Raw genomic sequence first — 20,292 nt, 5'->3', positions numbered from 1 at the left:
TTTTTAATAAGCCCTCAACTGCTTCATGGAGCAGGGAGAGAGGAGGAGAGGAGAACACAACAGGGCTTACTGCCCTAACTTCTTATGCTGTTCCAGCACCACACCATGTCTGCCTTTATTTGACATTTAATGACCATGAGTGGTCATTACAAGGTGTTGTTCACTGTCACATTGTGTTCTCCAGATCTCTCCATCCTTTTCATAGAATGTAGGGCATGTGCTGCTTCGCATAGAGGAGTTAAAGAAAAGTCCATGATAGCCAACTCCTATAGCCTCAGGTCCACCACGTGGAGGGTTTGAGTGGGTGCCTGCCCTCATTGCCTTACACAGCTCCCATCTGATGGCCACGCCAAGGTGTGCAATCATAAAATTATTTAGGTTGGAAAAGACCTCTAGTCCAAACCCAACCTATTAGCACCATGCCCACTGACTGACCATGTCCCTCAGTGCCACGTTTCCATGGTTCTCGAACACCTCCAGGGACAGTGACTCCACCACTCCAATGGGCAGCCTGTGCCAATTTCTAAGAATAATTACTTCCTAATATCCAGTCAAACCACCATGTCCTGTAACCTCCTCAGCTGTTTGACCGGGAGCTGTGCGTCCGTCAGCTGAGGTACTCAGGGATGATGGAGACCATTCGGATCCGCCGGGCTGGCTACCCCATCCGCTATACATTTGTGGAGTTTGTGGACCGATACCGGGTGCTTATGCCTGGGGTGAAGCCAGCATACAAGCAGGTGAGTGTCTTCTTCCATTGCCAATAATTGTTCTTTATTGGTCCCTTGGAGGTATTCATAGGAGGTGCATCCTCTCCGAAAGCAATCGCGCAGCATTTGATCACCAGATGTGGCAGCAGTGCTTTGGGATTATCAAGTGAAAGAAAAGTAGTCACAGGACTGGCAGGGACAGAGAGCTGAACACCAAGGGGTCTTATTCAGCCATTCTCACTCCCTCCCCTTAAATGTGGGGAGAAGTTAGTTAGCAGAAAACTACTGGAGTTTAGACCAGAAAGGGTCAGCACTGTTCAGGAAGGGTGAAGCTGGTCCTGATAAACAACATTTCCATTCCCACTAGGGGGACCTGCGTGGGACATGCCAGCGCATTGCTGAAGCAGTGCTTGGAAAGGATGATGACTGGCAGATTGGCAAGACAAAGATATTCCTGAAGGTACTGGGCTCCCTGAATCAACCTGCTATCCAGGATCCTTGTTGGTGAAGGCGCCTCCTACCAACCCTTCCCATCACAAGACGTGACCCTTACATCCGGTCTCTGGGCTGGCACAGCAATAAGCAGAAACTGAGCCAAGGCAGGATATTTGGGGCTGGTTTAGGAAGTGTCAGGCAGGAGGAAGTCCTGACATGCTGCCAGCCCTGATGCATGCACATACTCGTACAGACGCAGAAATAGTCACATTAAACTCACAGCTTTTTCCCTCCTGGGCTGAGATGCTTTATTTCGGATCCTGCCTTCACCCAACCGCAGAGCAGTAGGAGAGGTATCCATGCAAAGCCCTGCAGAAAGAGGGATTGAGAGTACAAGCTCAGTTTGGTTTTGGCATGTCCTTGCACAACACAAGGCATGCCTACAGTTTACCTCTCTGCATTGGTACAGCTAACAGCCAACATTTCAGGTTCCCCAGCAGCCCCCTGAATGAGACCGACCACTGACCATTTATACTGTGTTCTCCTTACAAACAGACTCCTGCATTATGCTTGGGACATGAGGTTGAGCTGACCAGGAACCAGAATGGAAGCAAAGCCTTCTCTCAAGCAAAAATCTCAGATGCCACTAGATTCTGATGGCTTATATTTAAATAACACCCACACCTCACCTCCATCCCTTCTCTAGAAGCTGTTTCTACTAGTCACTCTTTCCAAAGCCTGTTATCAAGATCGTGCAGCTGTTAGGGCAGGAAACAGAGAAATTGGGAGGCCCTGAGGGGTAGTGTGAGGTCAAGTAGAGCAGGAAGCATGTGGACTTGCCTCCACTGCACCCAGTGTGGCAGGGCTCAGCATGCCGCAACTGGGACAGAAAGTGGAGTTCAATGTGGGAGGAATGAAAAGAAAGTTTAAATTGGTGCATCTGAATGCTTCAGGGCAAGGAAATTCCACGTAATGAAGCTGTTTTGTCCTTACGGTATGGAAGAACTGCAGCTTTAGCTGGAGGGAGTGATGTGACCCAGGCAGTCTGAGGTTTGCTCCCAAACCTTTCCAGTGCTCCTGGGACTTGTTCCCGTGGCTAATGGCACTGAGAGGGAGCTCACCATGGAAGGGCAATATAATTTGTGTGCTTTCAGACACACAAAGTTCAGCATGTTCAGCCTCTTGCTGCTCTGGTTCAATTAGGAATTAAGGCAGTGAATCACTAAGATTTATGTTAGGATTTTTCCAGGAGAAGGTAAGGAATGCTCAGGAATTAAAATGTCCAAAGAGTTTGTTTTGGTCTTCTTCTCTTGTGAAGGGCCTTGCATCACCTTTGCTGCCACATTTCAAGCGATTGTAGATCTTCAGACACGAGTACTGTGTTGTTTCCCCCTTCAGGATCACCATGACATGCTGCTGGAGATTGAGAGGGACAAGGCCATCACAGACAAAGTCATCCTCATCCAGAAGGTCGTGCGTGGGTTCAAGGACAGGTAAGTGTGAGTCTTTCTGTTGGCTGGGATGTGGGCTAACAAGCAGCTCCCGAGGGATGCATTGCTCCCTTTTCACCCATCTGACCTGAGCTGCCTGTAGCTGAGAAGAGGGGACTTGGCATGCAGTTGCAGCAAATACTGGGGGAAAGCAGTAGAAGAAATAGAAGTAAAATTATTCCTTGCCTCAAACATAGACAGAATAGAACCTTCTGTTCCTGCTTGGTGATGTCTTCAAGGGAGCAAATATTTGTTAAGTGAGACTCTGCTGAAGGCAACACTAAGCCCCAGTCTGAAGGAGATCCCCACAAGACTGCAACAGGGCTATTGAAACCTCCATTACAACTAATGTTCCCATCTTAGAATCGCAGAATCACAGACTGGTTTGGGTTGATCAGCTTTTTGATGGATCAGTTTGCCCAAAGCCTATCCATCCTGACCTTGGACACTTTCAAGGATGGGTCACCCCATCTTTTCTAAGCAGACTTTACCAGGGTCTCACCACCTTCAGAGTGGAGAATATCTCCGTAACATCTAATCTAAATCTACCTTTTTTTAATCTGAAGGCATTACTTTGTCCTATTGCTACACTCCTTGATAATGACTCTTCCAAACTTTAAGCCCTCTTTAAGCCCTCTGGAAAGCCTTCCTACAGCAATCCTATAGAGATCTCTGAGTTTTTGTGATGCTGCTGTCCCCAGGATGTCTATGTACATGCTCAGACCAGACTCAGGAGCATGTAGTGAGCAGATTAGGGTAGTGGGGTGGTACTGCTGAAGTTTGAATCAGATTGAATCAATTTGCAGGTGTCTGGAATTGAATCAGGGAGAGCAGGCAGTGAGATTTCAGAGGAGAATGCAAAGGGAGAAAGGCAGGGACCGTTCCCAATATCTGCTCTGCCCAATCCCATGGATCAGCATATGGAGACCCACCAGAGAGAGACCATACAGACCTTCGTGTAAAGGCAAAGAAAGCTGGGGAAGGGGAAATTTTCAGGCAAAAAATGCAGAGTTTGCTCCACCCAGATATTCAATTTCAAGTCTCTAAAGAATGAGGCCCAGGAGATAATAAATCATGGCCGAACTGCAGACACGCATGTCTGAAATGCCTTTACAGGTCCAATTTCCTGAAAGTGAGAAATTCAGTCCTGATGATTCAGAGATACTGGCGTGGACATAACTGCAGGAAGAACTACGGTGCTGTAAGTATATGGATGCTTCCTCATACTTCTGCCTTCCTACCTGTTTTAGCTGAGACTTAAATTAGAGTTTTCTGGCTCAATTTGCCCTACCAGGTTTGGGTTGTTGGGATGAAAGGAATTGTGTCCTTGCTGTTTTGCCTTCTCATTAAAGACAGCTCCTTATCACCTCCATGTCCCTTTTGCTCATAGATTAGATTTCCATTATATCAAATAGATCGAATGATTGAAAACTCTGAAAAACAGACTCCATCCCCATATGTGATCATGTTTGCAAACAGAGCTTTCTCCTGGGCTCTCTTCAGCCTAATCCATGGCCTTCATCTCTCCTTGTCCTAGCTAGTTCTGATCCCAAAGTGAGTCGTCTCAGAAGTGTGCTGTAGTCTAAAGGGTTCAGTATCATCCTGTGAGGCTGCAATAGGATAGAAATTGCCATTTCTGATCAAGGTGCTGCCTGCTTCCACAAAGCCAATTCATGGAAAGAGATCTGCAGGAGCAGTGATTAGCAGGGAAGTCATAGAATCATAGAATAGCTTGTTTTGGAACAGACCTCAAAGATCGTCTGGCTCCAACCCCCCTGCCTTGAGCAGAGTTGCCAACTGCTAGATGAAGTGCTAGCAGTGCTAGTGAGAGATGCTGGAACTCCATGGGAGCAGGTTCAAGGTTGATATCAGGAGCCAGACCTTTTGAAAACTCTCAAAGACAGAAACTACAGGTCTCAGTGGGCAAGAAACTCCCTTCATCCTCCTTGAGCTTTAATTAATCCAGCAGCCAGAGGGCTTCATTTCTCCACCCTCTTGGAGAACCTCCCTCCCAGAGGGCTTGTCTTGGTGAGATCTGATTTCGGTCACTCTTATTTAAGAAGGAGATTAGCAAAGCAAATCTGCTTAGGGTGAGCTGCGGTGGATTGGTTTCATGGTTCTCCCTTTTGCAGATGCGTATTGGCTTCCTGAGACTGCAGGCCCTCTACCGATCCCGCAAACTCCACAAGCAGTACCACATGGCCCGCCGGCGCATCATCGAGTTTCAGGCCCGCTGCAGGGGCTACCTGGTCCGTAGGGCTTTCCGTCACCGCCTCTGGGCCGTCCTCACCGTGCAGGCCTACGCGCGGGGCATGATAGCGCGGAGGCTGTACAGGCGCCTCCGAGGAGAGGTACGTATTGTGGAGAGGATGGTAGTGGGAAATGAAAGTGGGAAGAGGGGGGACAAATTGTTTAAAGGGCACCAAAGAATCCTAAAAAGTAGGAAACGTCTCTTGAGAAGGGCTCCTGTGTTTATTCCTCAGTATCATCGGCGCCTGGAAGCAGAGAAACTTCGGCTGGCGGAGGAGGAACGGCTCCGAAAGGAGATGAGTGCCAAGAAAGCCAAAGAGGAAGCAGAAAAGAAACATCAAGTATGCCAGGATTGCTCTTTCTGGGGCTCTCTCACTATTTTCAAGGGCCTGCTTCTGCTCCGTTGAGGGGGAATGCCAAAAATATCTAAGGGATTTCTGCCCTGCTTGAGTTATTTGTATCTAATTCACTAAAGCCCTCTGTGCTCTATCTAGACTTAGGCTGCTCCAGAATTTCTGATCTGCTGCAAAGGATGTCAGAGATTACGGTTGTTATTTGCTTCCTTTTAGTGTTGTATGAAGGCTGAAGGTGGAATTGTGTAGATAATGTATATATGCGCAAGTGTGCACATGCACAGATGTATAAAATATAAAAATACCAGTAAGAGTCTCAGTGAAGGTATCAGACCTTCTAAAAAGGCACTATAGAAGAGAATATATTATTGCTTTGTCCTTCTACAGTTAGGGAGCTGAGATTCTATATAAACATGCTACTGTTTAGCTCCAACTGACATGGCTGGGATAGCATCCTGAGCACTGAGGGCCCCACATTACTAAAGCTGGTCTCCATGTAATTCAGTACCAGCTCTCTGGAGTCAGCAGTTCAGTCACTGTATGTTTTCTCTTCCAGGTACGCCTTGCCCAGCTGGCCCGCGAAGATGCAGAGAGAGAAGTAAAGGAAAAGGAGGAAGCACGTCGGAAGAAAGAGCTTTTGGAAAAAATGGAGAGAGCACGCAATGAGCCAGTGAATGACTCAGAAATGGTGGACAAAATGTTTGGATTCCTAGGGACAACCTCCTCCCTGCCTGGTCAGGAGGGGCAGGCACCCAATGGCTTCGAGGTACTACAGATGCACACAGGTTTAACTGTGACATAAAAGGCTTTAGCAACATTTATTAGGGTAGAAAGGGGCAATACTAAAGGGGGTATTCCTTCAAGACTTCCTTCCTTCTGCATGGCCCCACAGGTTTGCTATGCTGCGACTGGGACAGACATGCTGTTGCAGGTTTTCTATGGGGCTGCTACATGGAAGGGAGCAGAATTGCTGTAAGATCAGTGAGGATCTGTGGCCTTTGTGATTTTTTTCATTACTGCTCAAGTCATTTGGCACTTGGACAGCCATTGCCACACTTAATGCTTCTCCAAGTGCTCTGGGGACATTACTGAGCAAAGGCATATCCTTCTGGACTGAGGATTTGCTTGGGCTCCAGAGTTACATTTCATGGTTTTCCCTCCAGTTGGCTTTTCTTGATGGAAATCAGACAGTTAGTGAAGTCAGGCCCAAGGGGAAAGTACAGTTCAGCATCCAAAAACATGCTGACCACCTGACAACCACTTCCCCACCAGGATCTCGAGCGAGCTCAGAAGGAGCTGGAAGAAGAGGACCTTGATGCTGCATTGCCTCTCCCTGAGGAAGAGGAGGAAGATCTCTCAGAGTACAAATTTGCCAAGTTTGCCGCCACGTATTTCCAGGGCACAACAACACACACCTACATTCGCCGACCTCTCAAGCAGCCTCTCTTGTACCACGAAGATGAAGGAGACCAGTTGGTGAGGCAGGGGAGGAAAACCCTGGAGCAGGGTGGGTTGGAGCAAGCCTGGGGAGCCTTTCACCTGAAGGGCACCAGTTTGCCTTTGGTATACACTGGTGTGTGTTCATGGTTCAGGGGGGAGCACAGCCCTTATCCAGGCATGCTCTGAGACTAAGACAACAAACATTAGAGGAACACAGTGGTGAGTTTATCTCTATACCTTGATATTTAAGACAGTCTTCTGGGCTTAGGTCATGGAAGATGCAAATTGTTGTGCTGGTACCATTTGCAAAGCTGATATTTGGCAGATGCAAATGTTGTTTCTTACCTTGACATGTGCACCAGTGCAGAGCTAGCAAAGGAGAAAGGCTTGCCCTATAACCAACAGTACAAGGCAAAATTGTAATGAACATTACAAAGGCCATGAACTTTGGCTTCTCTATGATTCTTCTTCTCCTCTACAGAGGGTTAGAAGTTCTCAGTCGCTGTTTATGTCTTTAGGACAAGAGGTTATTATTGTAAGTTGCTCCAAGGGGGAGGTTGGATATTAGGAAAAATTTCTTCTCAGAAAGAATGGTCAAGCATTAGAACAGACCACCAACAGAGAGGTGGTGGAGTCATTGTCCCTGGAGCTGCTCAAGGAAAGGGTAGATGTTGCACTGATAGGCATGGTGGGAATGGGTTGACAGTTGGACTAGATGATTTAGAAGTCTTTTCCAGCATTAATGATTCTGTGATTACATCTGAATGTGACATCTCCTAGCCAAGACGCAAATCCCTCGTAGGATATGCAAACATATTCATGATGGCAAGAAAACAGATCCTGAATTTGTGATCCTGGCCACCAGCATACCCAACTTTTCTCATTCAGATGAGATTCATGCTGTGAGCAAATTAGTTGTGTGTCACACAGCTAGGAAAGGAGACTATCGTCGTGGTCCCGATGGATTCATAGAATCATAAGATATCCCAAGCTGGAAGGCACCCACAAGGATTATCCAGTCCAACGTCTGGCTCCACTAAGGACGTGGTTTGACTACCACCTCCATTGCCCTACTGCAATCTGATGGAGTTAAACTTTATTTCAACAGGCAGCACTCGCTGTGTGGATCACTATCCTCCGTTTCATGGGAGACCTCCCTGAGCCAAAATATCATACAGCCATGAGTGATGGTGGTGAGAAGATACCAGTGATGACGAAAATCTATGAAACTCTTGGGAAGAAGACTTATAAGAAAGAACTGCAGGCTCTGCAGGGAGAAGGAGAGGTAATTGCTTTCTAATTGAGGTAACTGTCTGTCAAAGAGATGGTATTTTCATGTCAAAATATGTTGGGAAGAAATTAGTTTGTCAATTTTATCTGCAGTTATGCTACAAAGGGAGAACTGTCTGCGTCAGGTGTTGTTTTTATCACTTCTTTACCAAGATAACTGAATGCCTCCAGCAGTACTGTCAGGGAAACACCCTGATATTTCTCATGGGGCTTTCATCTCTCTCTTCTTTCCCAAATGGCAGAGATACATGGGAGGAATGCAGTGTCTTGAGTCACTGGTCTCTCTTTTGGGGGATTTTGTGTTGATTTGTGCTGGATCAGCAGAGAAAAATTTAAAAATATGCCCTTAATCTTGGAACAGGAAGTGAAGAATTACCAGGAAATTAGGCTGCAGAAATCCCTATTGCATCCTCAGAACATTCTGGGAAGTATTTGGAGGACTTTGTCTTAGGACCCCTCCCAAATAAGACATTGCTCTGGATAAATCACTGCCCATTGTTCTGATGCACTCTCATTTTGACAATTGTTTTATACAATACGGTAAGCTATTACCTGGTATTAGGATTTTCTGTTTTTATAGATGATGATTTCATTCAGCACTTTCACTCCAGCACCTGAGAAGGAGAACAATCTGATTTGGATTTGGATTTTGTAAAAATATGCACTAAGAATTACTTTCCATTCCTCCTAGCTATCACTTTTTTGCTTGTTTATTTACAAAAACACATACTTTATCCAACTGAGTTGTTAAGTAGTACAGAAGAGAAAGAAAATTTAAGTTGCATTTGCGTCTGCTATTATACATGCTCTGAGGAGTGCATAGCAGTGTAAAGATGTTTGAGCTGACCCTAAGCCTGATAGTTTGTGAATCCAGCTTCACTTTATAATGGATACAAACCATTAAAGCTGCAGGGCTCAAAGTGTTGATCTGATGTAAAATCAGTCATTTCAAAGATGTATAGTTTTGGGGAGGTTAATTGAGTTAAAAAGTAAAGCTATTGTTCATGCCATCTCGGTCTCACAGAAACTTTATTTTTCTGGGAAATTTGATAGAGCACAGAGCTAGGTAGTGATGATGAAACCATAATGGGTAACAGTATCTCTGTCTGAATCTCTGACAAGGTGACTTCCAGCTCACAAGTGTGCTATGCAAATCACACTTCTCAGAGGCTGATTTTGCTCATCTCATTTGTGAAGTAGGAACAAGCCTGAACAGGATACAGTACAAGTGATGGGGCATAGTTGGACTAGGAGTCAGCCACTTTTTCAACATGGCTTGGTCTTTTTGCATCCATCTCCAGTTTGTAATTTTAATTTGGGGTAGGTTCATTGATTAGACAATGGTCATCTGCAAAATTCAGAGCCCAACCTGGTTTATCATGGGGCAGAAGGAACATGGATCCAGAATTCTTATTCCTACCTTCTTCTGAAATGTCTCAGTCTCTGCCCTTTGCAGAAGTCTTGGAGAAGCAGAGACAGCTTGTATTTGGCAGGGCTCTCCCTCACCACACTGCACTCTGTGTTTCTTGCTTTGCAGAGTACTCACATTGACGGGCACAAGAAGAACAGTGTGCGGCACAAACTGGTCTCCTTAACACTCAAGAAGAAATCCAAACTGACGGAGGAGGTGAGAGGAGACGCTTGGCCGCCTGGCAGCACAAGTGCCGTTGGATTGTCTGCAGCCCTCTCTGACTCTCTTCTGCTTTTCCCTAGACAACATAGAACCAGCCCTCCTCTGGGTTTGGCGCTACCTGTCTCTCTGCCTGAAAGATTTAAGGAGTGTTTAAGGGGAAAGGTTGGCTTCCCGTGTCTCCTTGAGTCATTCTGCGCCTCGCGCCGGCCTCCCCTCGGCTCCTGTTCTCCATCCATTCAGCACCTTCCCTCCCCTCTTTCACAGCCCTCCGTCCAGCTACTGATTCCTCTCACCACTTGTAATGGTCTGAATGTTACCCCTGCTTTTAGCTTCCTGCCCTCCTCTGCGTAGTAGGTAGCAGAGGAAGGCCATCCGAAAATGCTCACCCGTCCTCTGCCTCTCTCTTCTCTAATTCTCCTATGCGTAGCTATCCAAAGCTGAGAGCTTTTGGAAATATCATCCCGAAAGAGTGAAGAGCAATAAGGCTCTTGGTAGGGGGATGAGAGCAAGGCAAACACATGGATTCAGTCTTTTTCATAGTGTCTTGTCCACTTCCAGAGCAGGCACCAACTCAGCTGCTTGAGAGCATGAAAATCTCTCTCTGTTATAGTCACCGTCCCTCCCTCTAGTGTCAGAGGAAAGAAGTAGGAACCAGTTCAGCTTATCCTAATGTGACTCTGAACACATTCTCTCTCTAGTGGCTCTAAATAGAGAATGAGTTGACCAGCTGAGGTAGAGAACTGTGGGCAGAGAGGTGGATGGATGCCAACCCAAAAAGCACCATGCTGTGTGCTTTCATCTGCATTGTTAGCATGGAGAGAGGGTCCGTTTGTTAGTATTTTAACAGTTGTTTTTCTTTTTAATATGACTAAATTGGAAGGACCAGCCTTCCTTGGCAATAAGCTGGATTATCCCAAGCATCATTGGTGACTATTTTTCAGCTGTGGGTCCAGCCTAGTGTTGGGATGCAAGGGTGCCATTGTAGAAAACAAAAGAAAAAACTAGGCAGGTGGAAGTGTGACCAGGCAGAGCCATTTCCATCTTCATCCATACGTAATTAAAGCCAACCAATTCACAGCCTCCCATCACTGACAATGCATAGACTGAAAAACTTCTGAGCCCCTTCCTGGCTGGTGGAGGAGTCCTCCTTGGGGGAGCACACCACATGTGGGTTGGGGGTGGGGGGCCACAGTAAATGGCTGTACTGAAAGAGAGCAATGTGTCTGATTGGCAGGTGACAAAAAGACTTCATGACGGGGAGTCAACACTCCAAGGTAATAGCATGCTTGAAGACCGGCCCACCTCCAACCTGGAGAAGCTCCATTTCATTATTGGTAATGGCATCCTCAGGCCAGCATTAAGGTTAGAAATCAGGACAAAGGCATAAATATGCCATTCTTTTAATTCCTTCTTTACTGAGCTATTCTTGTCCAAATGATTTTGCTGGTGTGTGCAGCTTTATCGTTCCCTCATCCTTCTGGTTGTGTTGCACAATTGGGCTGGGTTGGGTCATGTTCCTTAGTGTTCATTTCAGGCCTGATCACAAGACCATGCAGAGGGATTCAAAGGCTTCTGAAAGAGCTGGTGGGTGCTGGATTGCTTCATTAGCACTCACACTTGCTGTTCACTACCCTTTGCTTTCCATTTGACCATTTTACACCTCTTTCATTTTGTGTTAATATTTTTTATGGCAAAAAAAGTGAAAAACTCAAACTCATTCCTGTTGCTAAGTAAAGCATTCAAAAAACAATCAAATTAGAGATGACTGTGTATCTGCGTTTTAGCCCATTTATATGTGTATGTGATGTAATGCCATCCATTTCATTTTATCCTCCCACTTCACTGGGAAACCCTTAGCTTTATGTTTCTGTACATCTACTCAATCTAATAGCATACTCATGAGCTTTTCCATGGGGTTTTTTGGTGTAACAGGTTGGTTAACTAGTTTTTGCTGCTTCGCATGTAGATAAGGAAATACAGTATCCCTCATTTTGCATGTGGAGAATTAAAGGCAAATTGGACATTAATTCCCCAGATGAGATATCCATCCATGCATGATGGATGTATATCAAAGTATGGGTCTACTTAAACATGAGATGGACAAACATAGATCCCTGCTGGAGCAGATAGTTCCCAACATTTCTACAGTTCGTATTTAGGTGCCTGAAAAGTAACAGTCAGCAAATAAGGACTCCCAGTAGATGGCCCAGTTTAGGAGGCTCACTTGGTATCAAGGGGAAACCTTTGTAAGACTCCATCTCTCTAAGACTCCATTTTCCAGAAAATGCATTCAGAGACCTGAACCTTGAGACTCCCTTTTATTTCTCTTTTCTGTCAGCAATGGAAAATTTCTGCCAAAGCACAGGGAAAACCCAGTTGAGAACTGGAGAAGGAAAGCATTTGATAGACCATGAAGTCCAGAGTGACCATCATTAGGACTATTATATGAACGTCCTTGCAATTCCAAAATGAACCTGCAGACAGGGTTTGACTCTGTTAACGCTGGAAAGCACCACCTTGTTAATTCTAATTTTTATTTTCACTTCTATTGCAGGGATGAAATTTATTGTCAAATCTGCAAGCAGCTGACTCAGAATCCATCCAAAAGCAGCCACGCCAGGGGCTGGATCCTGATGTCCCTCTGTGTAGGGTGTTTTGCTCCTTCTGAGAAGTTTGTAAAGGTAAATTGTAGATGAAATTTATCTCAGATACCGTCTGCTGACACATTTTCTTCCCAATCCATGGGACCAGCTTTTCTCTTGAGATTTGATAGTGGAAGGAATCATGGTCTTCATCCCTATCAGAAATGACAAGGCAAAAGTTCCTAACGAGAAAAAAAAATGTGCAAGATCCTGAGCTCAGCGTCTAACAAGGATCAGAGAAATTACTCCTGAGAAATTGGCTCTCTCTTTCCACTGACTCTAAAGAGAGAGTAGATCACAAATTCAGATGATGCCTCCTACACTCCAGATGAAGATGTGATTAGGTAACCTCTGCATAGAAAATGAATTATCAGAGGTCACATGTGGAATTTGCACACCCAGAATTGCCCACATATCTCCCATTTCTCATGTCCAAAGATCTATGCATTTAGTCAAGCATCTGGTGTCTTTGCCAGTTACCTAAGGCAAGTCTTCTAGTTTGACAAGGAACAGTGTTACATAGCAAATTATAAATCTAATCTATTCATGGAAAGGATGATCCATCACTGAAATAGACAGCACAGGGAAGTGGTGGAATACCCATCCCTGGAGGTATTGAAGAGATGTGTGGATGTAGCACCAAGGGACATGGGTTAGTGGTGGACTTGGAAGTGTTAGGTGATGATTGAACCTGATGATCTAGTGGGCCTTTTCTAATCTAGATGATTCTATGATTCTACATAATGTATCTTCGGGAGCATTGTGGATCAGCAGAACTGAAATCAGGGGGCTGACACTATTAAAAATCAGATTTTTCTTCGGGATTTTCATTTTTTCTTCGGCATACTCCATTTTTTGTTCCTAGATTTGAAGAGTCTTCCTTCCAAATAACTCATACACCTCAAGTCTGACCAGCACCCTCTGGGCTGCTGAAGTTAATCCCATGATTTAGAGTTTGACTGGCTCAGGGCAAAGGACTCAGTACTTTGTCTTTGCTTTGACACGACATGACAAGGCTTCCTTTCACCCTCCAGATTTTTGAATGTTGGAGCTTAGAACTGCTCCCAGACCCACTGGAAATTAAGGTGTTACACTAATATGCATAGATATCAGATCAGGTTCTATCAGAAGTGAAACCAAGAATAGAAAACCCTTTTTCATCTCCAGGCACTGTCAGGAAGAAATATAATAATGCAGATAAATCACTGGCAAAGTGGCAGAAAATTAAATTATACCTGATAATGTGATCTGAAAAAGTATATAACAGGGGACTGTGTGAATTTAAATTTTTATTAATGAAAGATTATTTATGTGAGTGAAGCACTTTACAGAAATAATTAATTTATAACTCTGAAGTCTCAGAACAGACTGCCCAGGGAGGTGGTGGAGTCACTGTCCCTGGAGGTGTCCAAGAAACATGGAGATGTGACACTTGGAGACATGCTACAAGACATGGTTTAGTGGCTTAGTAGGTAGTAATGGTGATAGGAGGACGATTGGATTAGATCTTGTAGGTCCTTTCCAACTTTGTGATGCTATGACTCTTCTATGACTCTGTGGTTTAGCCTGCCTGGTGGTTAATGGTTGGACTAGATGATCGTAGAGATCTCTTTCAACCTTACTGACTCTGTGATTCTACCTCTACCCAAAGTCCTGGCATATGCTGAAGTGTGTGTCAGTATTCCCAAAAACATTCTGCGTTTGTTCATCTTGGGCAGCCCTTTTGCTCCTTGGACTGCTGGAGACAAAAGAGAGTGTTCATACCAACTAATTTCAGATACTTGTCTCCTCTTAATAGTACATGGAAAGAGAGAGACTCCTCTAGAGGATGATTCTGAGACCGTGAATGAGAATCCTGCTCTGAATCTCTCCCCAAACGTTTTCTGTCCCCATAGGCAGCTCTGGTGACTGTGGCTCCTTGGGTGTGAATGTGGACACCTCTTGCAGCTGCACACACTCTGGTTATATTTCTAAGCTCCAGTCTTGCAATAACTTGGCCCATGTCCTGGCGCTCCTCTGAAGTGTCTGTAGTAATCCATAGGGACATCATAGACACAGGTTTAAAACATTATGTTTGAAGATAATACATTCTCCCACTTAAATGTTGGTTCTGCCCCCAGCAGCATCCTTTCCCATGCAGACTCACTTTTTTGTTTTGTGAAAAGCGAAGGGATAGTCAAAGTTTGATGGAATTCAGTGAATGCTTCATTGTGAAGCTGCACCAACCCAGACCACTTAGTCCAGCCTGTTCTGGACTGGGAAATAAATGCCATGTCAGCACCGGATGTTACTATCATACTCATAACCTCATAACTCATTTAGCAGTAATTATTCATCATTTAAACAGAAGAAGAAGCAAATAAGGGTAAATATCTCTCAGCATTTCTTCTCTATACTCTGTTATGCAATGGGAGTGTACAGTGAATGTGATATCAAATTCCTAATTAATTTTTTCCTGAAACCTTCATTTGGGGCCTAACTTTAATAACAGCAACATTATGAGAAAAAGAAGATACAGAATTTCAAGAAAGAATTATGCCTGGAGGCTGTTCCACAACCCTGGAATATGTCAGTAAGGATTGAACACTTTGAGATGGATTTAGGTGATAACGATGCAATCTTAAATATGTTTTCTGTTCCCAAATATGAAGGTCATGCTTTGGATCCTATTAGAAACCTTCATCATCTCTTATGCTAAGCATGGTTCAAGACACAGCACCCCAGTCCTTTGCACTTTTCTTTGATTTACAGAGCTCTTAGTCTTAGCTATAAGTTTAGCCAAGACATTTATGTAATGCTTTTAAGTGTATCTCTCAAACTGCAGAAGTCATTGGATTTCATTTTCTAAGCAAAGTATTTTTAACATATGGTGAAGTACTTCAAATTTTGGCTTAGGGTCCAATAAAATAAAGTTTAAAATCCAACTAAGGAAACACCTGTTTAACATAATTGTGAAATATGTTTTCTATTATCAGCTAAGTGTTTTGAGTGATGCTTGCTTACAGTTTTCCATGATCATTATTTATAGGTCTTTTTCATTCACTCCCATCATTTTGTCCTATATTCAATAGTATAATGGTCTAAACAATGTGTTCCCTGCTGCAAACAGTACTTAAGGAACTTTATCAATGGAGGCCCTCCTGGTTATGCTCCCTACTGTGAAGAGAGGCTGCGGCGGACGTTTGCCAATGGGACAAGGACACAGCCACCAAGCTGGCTGGAACTGCAGGTATGAGCCCCTCCATACCCTCCAAAGGCTACTGGGGCTCAGGGTTGGATGCTTTCACTGTCATGGGAACCACAGCTCTGGCAGAGCAGAAAGCATCATGACAAAATGCCTATTTCTCTCAAGAATTTTCAGGTATTTACAATATATTACATTCCTCTTGCATCCTGGCCTTGCTCCAAGGCATACTGAAGATCATAGCCTTTGCCTACATCAGTATTTTTAAATTAAATGCATTTGAGAATGCTCTTAGACATCGATGCCAACAAACCCCCATGTATGCTAGGAATTCTTCCAGCTGAAAGTGGCTGCAGGCAAACTGCCTACTGAGAATGTCCTTGGAACATCACAGCTGCCCAAGCTTCTTCAGGAGCAGCTGTAGTCAGAATAAGCCCAGTTTATGCAATATTTGCTCATTTTCTGTGCTGATTTACTAGCACAGATGGTTGTGTTTTAGTGCCCAGGAGCATTCCTGAGCCTGGTTGGATTTAAATACTTCAATGATTGAATGTATTGTATACAAGAAACAGTTTTTTCAGTGTTTCCAGTGACTGACCATACATTATCCAGTTGAGAATGCTATGGTAGCATTGAAATATAGCCAATTAGTGGAATTAGGGATTAAAAAAACAGCTACCATTGCTGGGGGGAAGAGTACATAGGTAAATAACCTAGAATTTGAATGCCATCATAAAGTCTGACTTTAATCCATTAGGCAACCAAGTCCAAGAAACCAATCATGCTGCCTGTCACATTTATGGATGGGACAACAAAAACACTGCTGACAGATTCTGCAACCACTGCTAAAGAGCTCTGTAATTCATTGGCTGACAAAATCAGCCTGAAGGACCGATTTGGCTTTTCACTTTACATCGCACTTTTTGACAAGGTAAGTTATAATTAATGCTTTTGACTAGCCCTATACAAGAAAAGGGAGATTCTCCTTGCTGTCACATATCTTCCAGGGGGGAAGGAAGACATGGCCAGTCAAAAGATCAGAAAGAAAAATGTATATATGCATGTATGATTTTTACAGAATGAGAAGGCTTACGCTGGAGTAGTTTTTGCAGAGAGACTATGAAATCTCCCTTCTTGAACATATTCAAAACAGAGGGCATGGAGCAACCTGATCCAAGATGGACGTGCTCCAAGCAGGAGACTGGACCATAAACCTGCAAAATCCCTCCAGAAATCCTCCGGAGGTTCTTCGCACATAGACATCTCTACCTAGAGATGTCAGATGAATTTCACCTTTTCCCTCCACGTTGCTTAGGTTTCTTCCCTGGGGAGTGGCAATGACCATGTGATGGATGCTGTGTCCCAGTGTGAGCAGTATGCCAAGGAGCAAGGAGCACAGGAGCGCAACGCACCATGGCGGCTCTTCTTCAGGAAGGAGATCTTCACTCCTTGGCACAACCCAAGTGAGGACAATGTGGCCACCAATCTCATTTACCAACAGATTGTCCGAGGGGTGAAGTTTGGGGAGTACCGGTGCGACAAGGCAAGTGTCCTCCTCAACAGTTACTGGTCTGATCAACATACGTCCCTAAATGGAGTAAGAAATCTTCCTCCCTGGGTACCTGCTAGGTTATTAGGGTATGCACTTAGGAAACAGAAGCTACAGGAATCAGATCCTTTTGGCTGGAGAAGGATCAGATTCTCCTATGGGCTGTGTGAGTACCATTCCCTGTGGATTTTTGGATCAGAGAGTGAATGTCACCTCATCTATCACCCCCAGTTTGAAGGGCTACAGGAATGCTGTAACCAGTCCACCAGGTCAGATCTCTGTTTGGTGAATTCTGCTAAGCTTTAGGCAAAAGACAGACAATTACATACAGCTGTGCTATGCAGTACAAACCCAGCGCTGAAGGGATGTTGGAAGCAGAAACCCATGTCTCTAGAGTCTCTGTGAGCATACAAAATTCATAAAATTGCTCAGGTTGGAAAAGACCTTAAAGATCATCAAGTCCAACCGCAACTTAGCCATTCTACCCTAACAACTCTCTGCTTAATCATGTCCCTGAGCAGTTACTGTTCCAGTGTCACTGAAGTGAGCTTCTCAAAAGACATTAAAATCTCTGAAAATGTCCAGTGCATTTTGTCTTGCTTCTGTTTAAAATTATCCAGGTGTCAAACTGAAGATATTCTTCTTTCTTAGCACCTAATTGCTCTCCTTTGAACTAGTAAAGACCAGGCACTATAGGAACTAAAGCATCTTTTCCCATCTTTATTGCATTAACATTGGCTCTTTTATCATGTGTGGATTTCACAGGAAGAAGACCTGGCAGAACTGGCTTCCCAGCAGTATTATGTGGACTATGGGTCAGAAATGGTACTGGAAAGGCTGCTAAATCTAATTCCATCCTACATCCCAGACAGAGAGATCACTGCATCAAAAACAGTGGAGAAATGGGCTCAGCTCATTATAGCTGCACATAAAAAGGTAAGATGATAAATCATCTGGTAATGGCCAAGATATGTTTCAGTAGCTTCATGTGCCTTTTAAATATGCCAGACACTACAGCTCAAATCTTGGCTGCAACTGAAATTAAAGCAAAGGCAAAGGACGTGCTTTGCACTAATCATGTCTAATAACTTTACCACTGCTTTTGATGCAAGAAGACAACCTGCAGAGATGCACTCTGCCTTTTCTGGTGTTTCATTTCTGGCACATGAGTCTGTGGCATTATTGATTCTATTACAGTGGCAGTTTCTGACCCCAATCAAAACCAGGATGTTATTGTACCAGGTGCTGCGTAACCTCCCTGACTTGCTGGCACGAGGACTGGCATTTATTTAAAGACAGGATTCCACCTCAGATTAAGATATCTAAATGCAAGCATCTCCATCTGTGTTAAGTCTCACTTCCTGTCACTCTCAGTGGAAACCCAGGGGCTCAGTTCTGTTGCCTGAACAGAGATGCTTGGGATATTCCTGCTCCAGGAATCTTAGGCCCTCCACCAGCCTCTCAGCTACATATAAAAGTCTCAGGTTTCGAAAGATGTCCTAAATGAAGCTAGATGCTTGTGCTTAAGGGCTGTCAAATATCTACTTCCAGCTAAAGGACTGTCAAGCTAATAGGCAGACATTTATGTTAGAGAAACCCAAAGCCAGTTGAGATGATCACACCCAGCTTTGTCACTCTGGATGCTTGCCCAGACTTTTCCGAGTCTAATTATTTCTGAAGGGGGAACTAGAATTTTGCTAGGAATTTCTCCAGCTTCTCCATTGTTCCTGTAGGACTTTGGGCCTTAGCATCATCAAGATTTAAATATTGGTTCCAAGATCTTCAGATGTCATGGACTGAATGAGTTTCATGGAATTGTATTTTTTGCTCTCTTTCTGAGATATAAGTTGGTTTGTGCTTCGTGTTGCTTATGGCTTGCTTTGTTGGTAGGGAATTTATACTCAGAAGAGAACAGATCCCAGAAAAGTCAAGGAAGAGGTGGTGGATTTTGCACGTTTCAAGTGGCCTTTGCTGTTTTCTCGGTTTTATGAAGCCTTCAAATTCTCAGGTGAGTCAATAGAACACATGCTGGGATGGGTGAGATGGTCAAAAGCAAAAGGTAGAAGAATTAGGGACTCCACAGACAAGACCTAATGGGTCATCGGGTGATGTTTTGAATACTTTGCTTTTTGGTGCATCCTCATTAGCAATGGCTCAAGCCATGAGTCTGCCATTATTTCCATTATTATAAATAACTGATTTTTGTTATTGCATCCTTCTTTGAAACACAGATATTTTCTATGTCGTACCCTTAAAGAACTGATTGTATGTCTTGCCTTCAATCTAGGGCCAAGCCTACCTAAAAATGATGTGATTGTGGCTGTCAATTGGACAGGGGTGTACTTTGTGGATGAACAGGAGCAGGTTCTCTTGGAGCTCTCTTTTCCAGAGATCACAGCTGTGTCAAGCAGCAGGTAAACTTAGCTAATGTTCTACCCCTAAAACAGTCTTTTTCTTGACTTTGACTTTTGATACCATTATATTTCCTGTTTATATCTCCTATAAAAACATATCCCAGAGGAGGAAAGCTGCAAGGGCAGAGTTTCACCTTGGCCACCATTAAAGCAGATGAATACACTTTCACCTCCAACAATGCAGAGGATATCCGGGACCTGGTAGTGACATTCCTTGAGGGATTAAGAAAAAGATCCAAGTATGTGGTCACTCTTCAAGACAACCCAAACCCTGGTAAGTAAAAGTAAAGAAGGTAAGTAAATGCATAGGCATATTAATTACTCCAAAAATACTTGGAAAAAAAAAATCATACAAACTAATGGTTGTTTTTCTTGTAGTGGGAGAAGAATCTGGGTTCCTCAGCTTCCTCAAAGGAGATCTCATAGTTCTTGATCAAGACACAGGAGAACATGTGATGAATTCAGGGTGGGCAAATGGATTCAATGAACGAACCAAGCAGAAAGGGGATTTCCCAACAGATTCTGTCTACGTCTTGCCTACTGTCACCATGCCTCCCCTGGAGATTGTGGTAAGCTGTCTTACAGAATAGCAATACTTGATGCAAAGCCTGAGGAGGCCAAAGTCTTTCTGACTTTGGTTTTAAGAGAGTCTTTCTGACAATAATGTGGACCAGTGTGGCTGAGAGAGGTGACGTTTTCTAAGGTACAAGTGATTTACTGTAATAGTATCTTAGTCTTTCTTCTACTCTCATCACTTTGAAAACCATGAGATTATGAATTGGCATATCCATGAATCCTTTCACATCTTTCCAGCTGGCACAATTCCTTTTCATTTAGGGTTAGAAGAAACCACCACATGCATTCATAGAGCAGTAGGTTCCAAAGCACATTCTCTTCATTAG

The 20,292-nt window shown here is 44.0% G+C and overlaps 1 protein-coding gene across 1 annotated transcript in view; it reads left to right on the top strand.

Moving 5' to 3' along the window:
• Positions 1–584: 584 nt before the first annotated feature.
• The window catches only part of MYO7A (myosin VIIA), a 31,112-nt gene continuing 11,404 nt past the window's right edge, over positions 585–20,292 (top strand). Inside the window, exons 1-20 of the mRNA XM_019612314.2 lie at positions 585–740; positions 1,078–1,170; positions 2,544–2,638; positions 3,752–3,836; positions 4,768–4,986; positions 5,119–5,226; positions 5,795–6,004; positions 6,511–6,714; positions 7,787–7,963; positions 9,506–9,595; positions 10,836–10,963; positions 12,156–12,282; positions 15,353–15,472; positions 16,185–16,358; positions 16,743–16,970; positions 17,742–17,912; positions 18,867–18,984; positions 19,264–19,390; positions 19,495–19,664; positions 19,769–19,959. Of these exons, the coding sequence (XP_019467859.1) occupies positions 627–740; positions 1,078–1,170; positions 2,544–2,638; positions 3,752–3,836; positions 4,768–4,986; positions 5,119–5,226; positions 5,795–6,004; positions 6,511–6,714; positions 7,787–7,963; positions 9,506–9,595; positions 10,836–10,963; positions 12,156–12,282; positions 15,353–15,472; positions 16,185–16,358; positions 16,743–16,970; positions 17,742–17,912; positions 18,867–18,984; positions 19,264–19,390; positions 19,495–19,664; positions 19,769–19,959 (2,949 nt within the window). The 5' untranslated portion in view covers positions 585–626. The remainder of the gene's footprint in view (positions 741–1,077; positions 1,171–2,543; positions 2,639–3,751; positions 3,837–4,767; positions 4,987–5,118; positions 5,227–5,794; positions 6,005–6,510; positions 6,715–7,786; positions 7,964–9,505; positions 9,596–10,835; positions 10,964–12,155; positions 12,283–15,352; positions 15,473–16,184; positions 16,359–16,742; positions 16,971–17,741; positions 17,913–18,866; positions 18,985–19,263; positions 19,391–19,494; positions 19,665–19,768; positions 19,960–20,292) is intronic.

Source organism: Meleagris gallopavo, chromosome 1 (assembly GCF_000146605.3).
Source record: "Meleagris gallopavo isolate NT-WF06-2002-E0010 breed Aviagen turkey brand Nicholas breeding stock chromosome 1, Turkey_5.1, whole genome shotgun sequence".
In the NCBI taxonomy this organism is placed as follows: Eukaryota; Metazoa; Chordata; class Aves; order Galliformes; family Phasianidae; genus Meleagris; species Meleagris gallopavo.
The sequence above is the reverse complement of the archived record's forward strand: the minus strand, read 5'-3'. Positions and strand labels throughout refer to the sequence as shown.